Source organism: Perognathus longimembris, chromosome 14, assembly GCF_023159225.1.
Source record: "Perognathus longimembris pacificus isolate PPM17 chromosome 14, ASM2315922v1, whole genome shotgun sequence".
In the NCBI taxonomy this organism is placed as follows: domain Eukaryota; kingdom Metazoa; phylum Chordata; class Mammalia; order Rodentia; family Heteromyidae; genus Perognathus; species Perognathus longimembris.
The window spans coordinates 30828946-30843202 of NC_063174.1; the positions used below are offsets into that span (position 1 = coordinate 30828946).

At 43.0% G+C, this 14257-nt stretch overlaps 1 protein-coding gene across 2 annotated transcripts in view; it reads left to right on the plus strand.

Moving 5' to 3' along the window:
* Prkch (protein kinase C eta) overlaps positions 1-14257 on the plus strand; it is a 235609-nt gene that overhangs the window by 199275 nt on the left and 22077 nt on the right. The window contains exons 11-13 of one of the 2 annotated variants that reach the window (XM_048362543.1): positions 5986-6124; positions 7085-7273; positions 11103-11107. In XM_048362543.1, the coding sequence (XP_048218500.1) occupies positions 5986-6124; positions 7085-7273; positions 11103-11107 (333 nt within the window). The remainder of the gene's footprint in view (positions 1-5985; positions 6125-7084; positions 7274-11102; positions 11108-14257) is intronic. The other variant, XM_048362542.1, reaches the window with a different exon arrangement.

Below are 14257 nucleotides of genomic sequence, written 5' to 3' on the forward strand. Positions count from 1 at the left end.
CAAATTTCTTCCCCATGCACCAGCCAAAGAGAAGAGTGGTTTGGCAGAATTCTGATGATACAGTTCACAGTGACATGCATAAAGCATAAAATGAGACTGTATATATAAATCACTTAGCATTTGAAAAACATGAATATGTTAACTATTGCTTCTCATGGTGTGCATGGATGTACACACACACACACACACACACACACACACACACACATACACAGTCACCCCAAATAAGCAACAGACAAAAAAGAAAAATCCTAGCATACTGGAAGTTATATGCCAAGTGTCATTTTATGATAACTGGTATTGAAGTTATATTAAAGAATTATTGCCATTTAGATTCAGATAATAGAGAATATAGATGAGGTAAGGAAGTGGAGCTGTGGCTCAAGTGGTAGGTTGCTAGCCTTGAGCACAGAGAGGCTCAGGAATAGTGCCCAGGCCCTGAGTTCAAGCCCCACAACCGAAAAAAAAAATAGATGAGATGACTTCATGCCTTGGATTGGTTTCAAAATAATCTGGAAAAAAATGATGTGAAGAACTGTAACAAGACTGAGCCGTCATCAACAGTTGTTGGTACTGGGTGGTCAATTCTGTTATCCTCTACCTGTGCATGTTTGAAATTTCCTCCACAAAACATTTTTTAAAAAGGCATTAAAAATAGTGACTGCGGCTAGCCTTCTAGATTCATGGCTTATTCAAGTAGCCAGTTCCAACTCACATTTCTTTATTTCTTTTGGAGAGGCAACTGAGGCCAAGGATCTAAGCAGAAGATCTCATGCTATTCGATTTTATTACTCTTGGGGCAGCTCAGCGTGGAAATAAATCCAATTTCAGAATCTTCTTTGTCCTCAACCGCTTGAGAACTCTCTCTGAAACTACTGTGGGCATTTTAAGTAACCCTGCTTACCCAGCGTGAACAAAGCACCTTTCAGGCACCCAGTGGATAAAATAGCTCTGTCTTTCCTTCTTTTGCTGGCATGACAAAAGCTTTAGCTATTAAATACCAGTGCTCAGTGAGCTAATGACTGGTGAGCCCGTAATTGTGTTTTTGGCATTTTAGCTCAGCCCTGTATGAACTTGTAATCTTCATTGTGTAGCCTTGTTAAGTTTGGTTGCTGAGTTATTTGTTGGCATACAATGCTAAGGAACTCCAAAGCCAAAAACTGACCTCTGCACATTTCAAGTTAAAGTCAGAAGTCATACAGTAATTGTGTGTGTGTGTGTGTGAGTGTGTGTGTGTGTGTGTTGGTACTAGGGCTTGAACTCTGACTGGGCTCTATCCCTTAGCTTTTTTCACTCAAAGTCGGAACTCTACTACTTGAGCCACAGCTCCATGTGTAGGTTTTTGGTGGTTAATTGGAGATAGTAATCTTGCAGATTTTCCTGCCTAGACTGGGTTAAAAGCATGATCTCACCCTCAGCTCTCAGTCTCCTGAGTAGCTTGAATTTTACAGGCTTGAGCTACCAACACTGGAAATTAGTTGTTTTTTGGTTGTTCTTTCCCCCACCCCATAAAGATATGGCTTACCCTTAGTGTGGAGGCAGACCACAACTTCATGAAGTTCAATAACCTTTAGATTTGTTTGATTAACCCTTTCCATGTTTTGCTATGTCATTTGGATATAAGCCAAGAAATGAAAGTATTCCACTTAATCCTTTTTGGTCCTCGGGCTACCCTTCCTGAATCAGTTTCCTTTCTCTGGCTTCTCCAAAAAGAGAATTTCAACTTCCATTCCAGTTTCTTATTTTCCTCTGGAATGGATTTCAAAGGGTGAAGCATACTCCTTTGTATATGTTTAATGACTTTGGAACAAGGATTCTGGGGAGTTTTATGAGACTTCCTTCCTTCCCCTTCAATTAAGCCATGTTCTGAATTACCCAGAGAAGCCCTCTGGATGCATCTTGGGTTCTTCCATTTACCCATGGCCAGACTCCTCATTAGGGCAGAACTGTACCTAGGAAGGAGTAAGGTCCTGCTCAAGGGAAGAGCAATACATGATAGACCCTTCTGGAATCCAGTGACAGGGGTTTGTTATAGGGGTATTAACTCCATACTCTAGAGGCACAATTGACATTGGAATGCCCAGGGAAGGCTTCACAGGGGTTGTGAGATATTTGGGCTCAGGGCTGAACTGATACCCTGGGATTATACTAAATCCTCTTGGGACCCCAGTGTGTGAATTTTGACCACCTAGAAAGTACCCGGTAGAAAATTTCCCTTGAGACGTGTACCATTCTGGGAATGTCTAAAATTAGCCAGAGAAGTTGGTCTGACCAGCCTTCATGGCCTCAGGTATCTTATGACCAGGGTGAGTCACATCCCCTGTGCTGTTCAGGTGTGTCTCCTGAGAGCTTGTTCTAGGACTTTTTAGAGAAGGGCCTGTGATGGATGACTGACAAACTGATGAGCAAGCACTTTTTCTCCCCCTGAACAATTCTTGCTGCTCATCCTAGCAGCTAAGTAACAAGTACTCAAACCTCTTCCCTAGAATGTTCCTCTGGAGCAATCTTGAGCAATCGCAGGTCAGCCCTGCAACCCCTTGTGGGTCTCTGTTAGCACTTGTTTCCATTGCCCAAGAAAATCCTTTCTGAGACCTCAGCAGGCAGGCATAATGGCTTTAGAAAAGTTCAGAAACGCAGTCACCTTGTGTGGAAATGTGGAGAGGGCTCTGGGTTCAGGCCTAAGCAGGCCTAGACAGCTGAATTGGGATGTGGTGTTGACCAAGTCAGTCTCACAAGGCTCAGTATATGGCTGTGGTGGTGGTGGTGGTGGTGGTGTGGTGTGTGTGCACGCGTGTGTTCTGCCTAGAGAGGGCTGGAGAGAATGCACAGGTGCTCAGCATACCTGGGTCCTAGCCAGCACTGCAGAGGGCGCTGTGGAGCAGAGGGAAGGTCCGGGCTGAGAAAGCCCCACTGCATTTGCCATATTTATCAGCCATTCCTGGAAAACAGGGCTTCATTTCAACCTAGAGTATTTCCTAGTGACCACTGTCATAAGACCTACATGGCCAGCCTGTGTCAACTCACAGGGAGGGAGTGGTGTGGGAGCCAGCTTGTCCCAGCTCTGTCCTTACCTCATTGGGCTGTAACACAATCCAGGTTGGACAGAGACCAACCTTTCCCTGGGGCCTGGAAGGCCGATGACCTTTTCTTCTCAGATCCAAAACAAAGAACTAGACCCATGGAAGCCCCGGCACAGCCCACTGTACACAGGAGACTCCCAGGGAGACTTGGCTTCAGACACTGGAGAAGCCGTAATGAGAAGGCCACCATCACTGCCCACCAGGCATCCAGGGCCAGGGAAGCCTGGCTCACTTGGCAGCAAGGAGAATCTCCAAGTCACCTGGTGTCCCCTGCTTGATGTGCAGCCTTCTTCCATCTGACAACTAGTGTGGCTTCCCTCCAAACACATCTTCTGTTGAAAAAGCAAGGCATAGATCACTCAAAAGCCAGAATAGAGCTACAACTCAAATGGTAGAGCACTATCCTGGAGCAAGAAAGCTGAGAGACTGAAAGACATATGAAACTTTGTTAAATTGATTTAAGAGATGGAAGTAATTTGGCATGGAAAGTTCTAGTTATCTACTCTCATTTTTCAAATTTACATAGTTTTAAAAGATGAAAATACCAAGTAATGCATCTTGCAGTGGAGTGCTTAAAAGATTAAGTACTGCAGACCCATCGTTGGAGGAGATACTAAAAAGGCCAAAATAAATTTAGAGAATGCTAGTTTAAATATAATTAAATACTAGTGTGGGGGGTCCTAAGAAAGATCTGCTTGATGGAATTTCTTTTTATGTTTTATAGCTAGAGGAGTTGGAAACACTTCATAGATGATCAAGGACAGAAAATAACCTTGAAATAGAGTTCTTGTTTTCCAGTTATTGTAAATAAAAAGTTGAATCATTTTAAAAAAGATACTGAAAAAAAAAAGAAAGCTGAGAGACAGTATCCAGGCCCTGAGTTCAAGCCCCACACACGTATGTGCACACACACATGTACACTGGGGACAGCCAGGGGCTGGAAACAGGTGCCAGGGAGGATGGTGTTAAAAGACAGGTGCCGGTAGCTCACACCTGTAATCCTAGCTACTCAGGAGGCAGAGACCTGAGGATCTCAGTCTGAAGCCAGCCTGGCCAGAAAAGTCCCCGTGAGACTCATCTCCAATTAACCACTCACGAACTGAAAGGGTCACTGTGGCTCAAGTGGTGGAACACTTGCTTTAAGCACAGAGGCTCAGGGACAGTGCCCAGGTCCTGAGTTCAATCCCAACTGACAAAAAAAAAAGAAAAGGAAAGAGTACAGCTTTCACCTACAGACAGTCTTGTTGGTGTGGAGTGGAGCCATATTCTTGTCTACACAGAGGGCTTTTTACCAATTATGCTGGAAATTCACTTCCCTCTAGTGATCTATTAAGAAAGGGGTAGAAAGTGCCTTTGTTTGCCCTGATATCCTCATCATGCACCAGGCGTCCAGTGGGTCCTGATGTACCCACACATACGCTGTTCTTACTCCTGTGCCTCTTTCTCCTGGTTATTAACATTTCCACTAAGCCATTGCTCTAAGACAATCCAGGTGATGCCACCTCCTCCCTGGTCATCCTCATGGATATGAAGGCCAGTTGCTGATTTTATGTCTTTAGAAGCTCTGCCTCCTCTCTCCTTACTCTGACCCTGACTTTCTACTCCATCTAGCACTGCCAAATTCAAGTCTCAACAGCTCCCTGACAGGTTCAGCTGCCCCTAGCCAATCTTTTTCTGTTCTGCTGGGAACCTCTTAATTCCTTGGGCTGCAACATGATCCCAGCTGGACAGAGACCAGCTTGGAGTTGTTCAGTTTCTCAGCAGAGCTCTCAGGGCCCTTCTTAACTTGAAGGACCTCATCTTCCTCTCCAGCCCAGAGATTTTTTCATGGTTTCGTGCTTTCTTGTCAGCTCCACTGTCCAACCCATTCCAGCAATGGTCCTCAGAGCCCACCTGCCCTTCTGGGCCTCAAGGCCTGCCTCTGGGCCTCTGCCATGGTTACCTGCACACCCTCTCCTTCTCTGAGTGGGGAACTGGGATGCAGGCTTTCAGACCCAGCTCAATTTCTGCTGTGAAGCTGTCCCTCTCTCCTCCCATGGGAGACAATTAACTGCTCTTTAATATTTGTCTCATAGTACTTGATTTGTACTTCAATTATACCTCTGACATTATGCAGCAGTTAGTGTTTTTTCTCTCTCTCTCTCTGTTTGGATACATAATTGAGGGGTAATGGTGAACTAAGTCATCCTGATCCCTGCCTTCACGGAGCTTACTATTGGTGCCCTCATTTTTTTTAAGTTTCTTGTGGAGAAAGGTTATCTGTAGTTTTGTTTGGCTGTCACAAACCCTGGCACACAGTAGCCAGTTGCTGCATGAATGATAACTCAGTGAAAGGTGGGGGGTGGGGGGTGGGGGTGGAGCCAGTTTCTTACAAAGTACATGGAAAGCCTTGGAGGGTCATAGTCTCCTCCCCTTCTACTTAGAAGGCTCAGATCTGAGGATAGCAGTTCAAAGCCAGTCTGGACAGAAAAGTCCCATGAAACTCTTATCTCCAATTAACTACCAAAACTCCAGAAGTGGAGGTGTGGCCCCAGTGGTAGAGTGCCAGCTTTAAGCATAAAAGCCAAAGGAGAACCCAAGGCCCTGAGTTCAAGCCCCAGTATTGGCATGTGCGCACGTGCGCACACACACTCACACACACACACACACACACACACACACACACATACACAGAGCTATGTTTTTCTGTGGAATTAGCTAATTTATAGTCCCATCTTTGTGAGGCCTGAAGCAAGTTCTAAGACTTTAAAAAAAAACTGTATAACCCAGAGAAGTTTTTTTTTTCTTCTGAAGTGTGCATAGAAAGCCAGGTGACTACCACTGGTCTGAGCACACCATCCCCTTCTCTCCATGGGTGGATTGGAGCTGGCTGCCCTCATCACATGTCAACCTTGGTTTCTTTCAGAGATCTGAAGCTGGACAATGTGCTGTTGGACCACGAAGGTCACTGTAAGCTGGCAGACTTTGGAATGTGTAAGGAGGGGATCTGTAATGGAGTCACCACAGCCACATTCTGTGGCACACCGGACTATATTGCTCCAGAGGTGAGTGTGCTTGCTGAGCCCTGACCACAGCTACCCCGGGCTGTTTTCATGTGCTGCATTCAAGCAGGCAGCACTGAGCATGAACGCCTCCAGACGTTATGGCTCATTGGGCGAATGGTTTGAAAATGTCCAAGGTTCATGTAAATAAAAATTTGAGTTAACAAAAAAGTTACAAAAATTGCAGTTGCTTTAGGCTTTACTTAAATGAGGACAAAGTGTGTTCAGCTTATGACAACCTAATTTATTTTCCTTCTTGTCTCTATGTTGTGATTTAATGCCAGCTTCATTTAGCAGATCTAAAGAAAAGCTCTTAACTCTAATATGAAGGAAAGAGTGCAGTCTCTTCTCTCTGTATTAATAGTTGTTTCTCTCCTTCCTTCCTTCCTTCTTTCCTTCCTTCCTTCCTTCCTTTCTCTTTTTCCTTTCTCTCTCTTTTTCTTTCTTTCTCTTTTTCTGTATCTTCCTTCCTTTTCTTTCTTTTTTTTTGTGCTAGTAATTGGACTTGAACTCAGAGCCTCATGCTTTTCTCTTGGATTTTTTGCTGAAGGTGGGTGCTTTAATATTTGAACCATGCCTCAAGTCTGGCATTTTGTTGGTTAATTGGAGATAAAAATCTCTTGGACTTTTCTGCCCCAGGCTGGCTTTGAACCATGATGCTTAGATCTTAGTCTCCTGAGTAGCTAGGGTTATAGGTGTAAGCCACCAGTATTTGGCTGCATTGATAGATTTTTCAGACATTGCTGTTTTGAGTCTGCATGTGCTATTCCCTTGGCCTAAGCAGATTGTAAATGCTTTATCACTTAGAAGAGAAGACACCTCTATAGACCAGTCTATAGAGATGGAATAAAGCAAACACAGGAGACTTCATCTTTTTCCTGTGCTCCATCATCTCTAGTCACAAGGAATGCCTGTGTTAAGCAGATGCATGCAGCCCCTCTCACAGTGCCCTTGTTTGCACAGATCCTCCAGGAGATGCTGTATGGGCCAGCTGTTGACTGGTGGGCCATGGGCGTGCTGCTCTATGAGATGCTGTGTGGCCATGCCCCCTTTGAGGCGGAGAACGAAGATGACCTCTTCGAGGCCATACTGAATGATGAAGTGGTCTACCCTACCTGGCTGCATGAAGAAGCCACAGGGATCCTGAAGTCTGTAAGTTTGCCTTGTCTGGCCAGCTTTCCCCCTACTGCAAACCTACTACTGCATTCTATATGGGCTTCTTGTGTCTTTTCTGAATATCTCCTACTTGTAAGCTACTAGGACTAACTAAAGTTTATGCCTCAGTCTAAAGCATCAAAGCATTCTCAGGCTGTTCTGCAGTACTTATTTCTGGTCCAATATGCAATGAAAGTTGACAGTTTCGTTTGCCAGCAACCAAGTATTTCTAGCACTTTTCTTTCAAGCATTTCTATATTCTAGCACCAGGTCTTGAGCTTATAAGTGAGGCCCCCAGCTGAATCAATGGCAGGACATCACGTTTAGTGAATGCCATTCCCAGTTTGTTGTAATATCATTTGTGCTTCCATTGACCATGTCCAAGGACCAGGACAAACGGGTACTTTCCCTCACTGCTCCTAGAGGAGGAGGCTTTTCCAAACCTCTCTAGGTCTCTTTGGCCACCATGATATTCTTTTATGCAAGACAGGTATCCAGGATTCTGTGTACTCCGTCATATCGAAAAATCCTTATTTTGTTTGCTTGTTTGTTTTGCTGGTTTGGGGATTGAACTCAGGGCCTGGGTACTCACCCTCCCTCTCTCCTTCCCTCCCTCTCTCTCTTTTTTCTTTCTCTCTCTGATCTGTTTTGCTCAAGGCTAGTGCTCTATGTCTTGAACCACAGCATCACTTCAGCTTTTTGGTGATTAGTTGGAGATAATCATGTCTTAGACTTTCTTGCCTGGGTCTAGCTTTGTATTGGGATCCTCAAATATCAACCTTCTTAATAGCTAAGATAAGGTTACCAGCTACAGGGAAAGCCACAGGCACCTGGTTCTTTTCTTTTTTTTTTTTTCAGTGTATTCAAATCACTTTGCTGCATCCCTTACTTTGAGGTGAGAAATAAACATGGATTTGATGCCCTTACATTCAGAATTAAAATGTCTTTGTATTTTGGGCCACTTTTACACTTGTCCTGTTCAAAAACCATGTAGCTAATGGTCTCTGGTGGCTCATCCCTATAATTCTATAATTTGTCAGGTAGCTGAGATTTGAGGATATGTTTCAAAGCCAGGCCAGACAAGAAAATCTGTAAGACTCATATCTCTAAAACCAGAAATGACTTTTTAAAGTAGTAGAGCATTAGCCTGGAGTGAAAAAGCTAAAGGGATAGTTTGCAGGCCCTGAGTACAAGTACAATATCATTGTATACAAACAGACACATACACATGCATACACACACATACACACACACATACACACAAGTCATGTAGTGTCACTGTGATGTGCAGAGAGTCTTAAAAATCCATTTATTAGGGGAAAATTAAGACAGACCATTCTCTGTTGGCTCTTCTCTATATGAATGTATGGAATTTTATCCCATAGATTCTATCCTCAGTTAATATTTCTTTTACTTACTTTCCTAAAGTTGTGTCTTTTCCGGTGATGTAAAATAAAAGCTGAATTTGGTAAAATATTAGTAACCTTGTTGAAAGACTTGTCCCTTAGGAAGCTCCAGCCATATGATGAGTGCCATTTTGAGAACATCTTGTATGCAGGTCACAGTGAACTAGCATGGTGGTCATTGAGAATTCTCTGAACCACTAAAAATCACAGAAATTCTTCTCAGGGAAATACTGCCCAAATGATTCACACTTCATAACATGAATTTTCATGCTCTCAGGTGCTGATAATTTCCTGAAATGGAGACAGCACTGATCTATAGAAATAAAGTAAAATACTTTGAGGGTCTACCAAATGCCATCTTTCTAGCATATTTTCTTTAAAAAAAAACACCTACCAAAACAGTGTAGTTAGTAGCAGTTTAGACTGAGAGTATGGCTATTGATGTTTTATGAATAAAATATTACAGAGCGGGCTTGCCTGTGTGGACTTGTGCCATGAAGTTTCTTAACTTCCTGAAAGGAAACGACTTGTGCCATGAAGTTTCTTAACTTCCTGAAAGGAAACGTACCCGGATTGGCCACAGCTGACCTTGATAACGTGAGCTGTGGTAACAGCTTCACTATGCATTGCTGTTAAGAGTACATTGCATTGTCACTTTCCCAGTGCTGTGACTCAGAATCTGTTCTCTCTCTCTCTTTCTGTGTGTGTGTGTATGAGAGAGAGAGAGAGAGAGAGAGAGAGAGAGAGAGAGAGAGAGACTCCCAAGGCATGCCAGCCCCTGTGGCCTACAATATCTAATCTCATACTACAAACAGATTTTCATGGTTCATATGTTTTTGTCCTATGACTGCAGCTGATTTGGCATGTCTAAACATTAAAAAGAGGGACCACAGAGTCGATGGTAAAAATAAAAATGTTAGTCCGTGCTGTAAAGAAATGTGCATTGTTAACCTTGCTGCATAAAAATCATAGTCTTTAGAAACATGGAAGTTGGGAAAGTGTCTTGTATCTCACAAAGCTTGGATATTCTTTGGTGTTGATTTGTATTGACTGGTGTTGAGCTGATAAATATCACACATCTTTTGCATGCTGGTCTGTTGAAATCTGAAGAGATTTTAACTCTATTTGGATTGAGGGTCTCTTACATCCATTTTCTCTTCGTTTTTGTACACACTTTTGGAAGAAATCTTAATAACCTCATTGTAGTACTTCAGAGTCATTTTGAGAGAGCCCTTCCCAACTATATTTGAGACTAGATATTCCTCCCGCAACACACACACACACACACGCACGCACGCACCTTAGCCAAGCTTTGTAGACCCTGGAGCAGGTACTTTGCAAGGTTAAGATTTACATCAAATTAGAAAGACTGTTTCTTCTTAGCCAGATGAACTCAGTTACTTGAAGCTGGATCTTGAGCGTACATCTACAGTGAGTGTGTTTGGTAACTAGCACTGGGTTATGCAGTAGCATCCTGGACAGTCTTTGTTCAGAGAAGAAACGGCCTCCTGTGCCTCATTTAGAGAGACCCTTGTCTTGCAGCTCCACACCTGGGAAACTCCCAACCTCTTCAATTCCAGGTATTTCAGTGCCTTTCTAATGCCGAGTCAGCACCCAAGATCATTATGTGTCATTGATCTGATAGTGATTTTCCTAAGTGGCATTTGAGTTTCTCTCCATGTCCACCCACTTACAAAGGAACATGGTTCAGGTGCAGGGTGCTAGGCCTGCTGCCCAGCTCTGTTACATGTGGGTTGAGTAATGTTAATGAATTTCTGTCCTCCGAATTTCAGTGACCTTGCTTATCAAAGAGAGGTGATTAAAATCTAGGCTATAAGGAGATTGTCAAGGGTTCAATAAAATAATGTATGTAAACCTCTGGGTACATAAATTCTTTCTTGCTCCTTCAGGGAATATGCCTTCAAAATGATTTTCTGAAAAGCACTGGAAAGCTGTCTGAGAAAATTACTAGGGAAAGATTTTCACTGAGAGGACTCTGGGACAGTTCATACCTGAAAGTAAGGAGCTTAAGTGCTATTGATGAAGAACATTGAGTTAGCTCTTTCAGAGGGCTGAGACATGTACAAGGAAATGAGATGGAAAAAAAAGCAGCAGTGGAAGATCTGGGAATCTTCCTGGGTGATTAGGAACCTGCCTCTAAACACAACCCTACCTCTGGGGTAGATCCAGGCTCTCACTGGCTGGCTGTATGACTGAATAAATGGTGTATTCTGCTAGGCCTTGGACCTGTGCTGTTGCGTGCTTATTCCAGAGTCAGTGTGTGGGTGAGGCAAGCTCTCATGGGGGAACATTTCTCCTCAGATCCCCATTCATTAGGAGACCTGTGGGCATGAGAGGATTTTTTTAACTCATTGCCTTTCTCTAGGAAAGCCTATTACATTGCCATCATAGGAGAAGAGTTCATGTACCAACTCATGCTTCATGAACCATCCAGGCTGCTTCTTGGTTATAATCTCATCTTGAGGTTAATTAAGCCACAATTGTTCTTTCACTGTTGAAAGAAACCTTAGAGATTGTGTATTTTGACTCTCTCATGTTGTAGATGAAGAACATAAGAAGCACAGAGAAACTGTGTCTCCCCAGAGACCAGGAAGCACACATTGCTTAAGTAAAATGGAACCTTTGTGCCCTGCCAATAAGGAGGTAAAATAGTGAAGCCACTGTGAAAAATAATGCAGAGGTGGTACCTTAAAGAATTGAACATATATTACCATATAATCCAGCAAGTCTCCTGGATATATACCCAAAAGAACTGTGAGCAGAAACTCAAACAGACATTTGTGCTCCCATGTTCACTGCAACATTATTCATTAAATTTTCAAGGATAGAAGCAACCCAAATAGCTATAAATGGATGAATGCATAAAGACAAGTCATATCTGTACAGTGGAATATTATTCAGCCTTTTAAAGGAAGTAAGTTTCCATATATCATAAAATAGGGATGAAACTTAAAGTGGGACAAGCCAGAGACAAAAAGAGAAGCATTGTATGATTCCACATGAAGTAGTCAAAAATCACAGACAGGACAGAAACATGGTGACTGTCAGGAGTTGGAGGAAGATGAGGAGGGAGCTTGGGGGGTCGGGGGGTGGGGGAAGAAGGGAGGTGTGCCAGTCCTGGGGCTAGAACTCAGGACCTACACATTTTTACTCAGTCTTTTTTCTGCTCAAGGCTGGCACTCTGCCACTTGAGCCACAATTCCACTTTGGCCTTTTAGTAGTTAATTAGAGATAAAAAAAAAAAAAGTCTCATGGACTTCTCTTCCTGGGCTGGCTTCAAACCACAGTCCCCAGATCTCAGCTTCCTGAGTAGTGAGGATTACAGGAGTGAGCCACCAGCACCCAGCTCTGAGAGCTTGTGTGTAATGAGTAGGGAGTTTCTGTTTAGAAAGATGAGTTTGGGAGGAGGATTCAGATTAGTGCACCATAGTGTGAATATACTTATTGCTGCTGAGCTGCACACTAAAAATTAGTTGAAATGCTATGTTTCCTATGTGTGCATTGCTATAGTTAAAAAAAAAAAAAGAGGACCCCAAAGTCTGAGATCAGATTTTAGAGTTTCCACACTCCTAGTCTGAGATTCTAAGTTAGGCAACATCGGTTCATTCCCCATATTTTTTGTACTTCCGGTGAAGAAGTATCTTCAGTCCCCTAGAATCCCACATTTCTCGCATTCACACACTCCCTGATGTGATTCTTTCCTGCTTCCCAGGAACCTTAGCCACAGAGGAAGCCAGGGGTACTTACTACTCATACAGCACTAATGTCTCCCCTACTTAATGGTCAATAAAGTATGACCCAATGTTTATGATATAATCAGTAACAGTATTGTTATAAGAGCATACACTTGAAGAGTGTCACAATAGCAGAAATAATGATCATTCTGTTGACCTAAGAAAAGAATGTCTGTGCCAATCTATTAGGCAATCAGAACCCATATTTAATTCAGTTCAGTAAATGCTTGTCTGGCATCTGTCTTTGGTAGGCTTGTGCTTAGTGCTAAGAATGCAAAGGGGAGAGACCTGGCCTGTTTCTCTTGCCCAGAGTCTAGTGAGAATGAGAACCAGCAAATGGATACCTTATATACTACCAAGGAGAAATCATATTTTGAGAACTTACGTTTTTCTTTCTGGGGAAAGGTAGCAAAAGGATAAGACAAGGGACATGGCATTTCAGCTGGGCATTAAGGGGTAGATGAGGTTCAGGGGGCTGGACAGGGGTAAGAAGAATATTCCAGATGGAGGAAATAACTAGGAAATTCCAGAGGTAGGATGCTCTTAGTTCTATACTTCTGGGGTGTTGTGCGCAGGCTGGGGAACTGGTGAAACATGACCCGAAAGCCATGAACCTGGCTGGTCCCAGATGTTTGAAAGTCTGGTCAACATGGCACCTGATTGAATGGGTCTGGAATTTGGATAGAGAGCCGGAGATGATTGCTGTAAACCTGGGAGTCATGCATGAGGAGTAACAGGATGGGATGAGATGGCACCTGGGGTAGTGAGGAATGAGTGGAGAAGCCGGAAGGAATGATTTAAGATGGTTTAAACATGTTGGCTGGTCTTGCTTCCAGTAAAATAAGTCCATGGTTACATAGTACAATTCACCCTGGAGCTGTTGCCTGCAGTAACCACCATACCAACAAGGTGGGAATAAATGGTCCTTGGCCAAAAAAAACTAAGTCTTAGGGAATGAATTTGTGTGAGAGGTTTGGTCAGAAGAGGCATTTGTAAGGACTATGAATCAGCTTTTATTTTGTTGTATCATGCAGATACAATTACACTGCTTTCTTTACCAGCATAGATTCGAATTTTGTGGTCACCCATGGTTAGACATCCAGAGTGTCTATTGTTGAATGGTTGAAGCCTTTCAATGACATTGTGTATAGTTCTAAACATAGTAGAAAAGTCTTGCGTGTTAAGATTGGACCATAGTTATGTGTCTTTGTTCTTCATTGCACAGTACTGTTAGGATTGCAAAGTGAGAAAGAAATCCTTAAAAATATTTTGTCCAAATCTCTGCCATTTGGGCCCATTGAGGCAGAGGGACTTCATATGTTAGAATGTTATATGTGCATTCTAGCTAAGTCAGGGTCAAGAGCCTGCATTCAGGTTCAGCAGCTGGCTTTCAGTCTGTAAAGCAGCTTCAGCCCCCACTTCTGATGAGGCAATGTGCAGGCAAGCATTGTCAAGGGGGAACGCACAGCAGAAGAGCACGTTATTAGGATTGTTAAATTATGAGTAGTGATTTCACAACATACTTAGAGGTGTCATTATCCTCATCCTATCCTTGAACAAGCCACTATCACCTCAAACTTATTAAATGCTTAATTATATATAAGACTGAGATTGTTATTCCTGAGAGAATTGTTTTGCTTTTGTTTGGTTTGGTTGGTTGGGGTTTTTTGGACCAGGAGTTTTCAATCTAAATAAAAAATATTAGGTGTAAATAGAGAGAAAGGCCTTCATCCGTGTGTTCATCTAATGAATACTGTATTCTGTGTATGTACTTAGCCTTCCAGCTTCTGTGCAAGGAGCTGAGCACTGATGATGAGCAA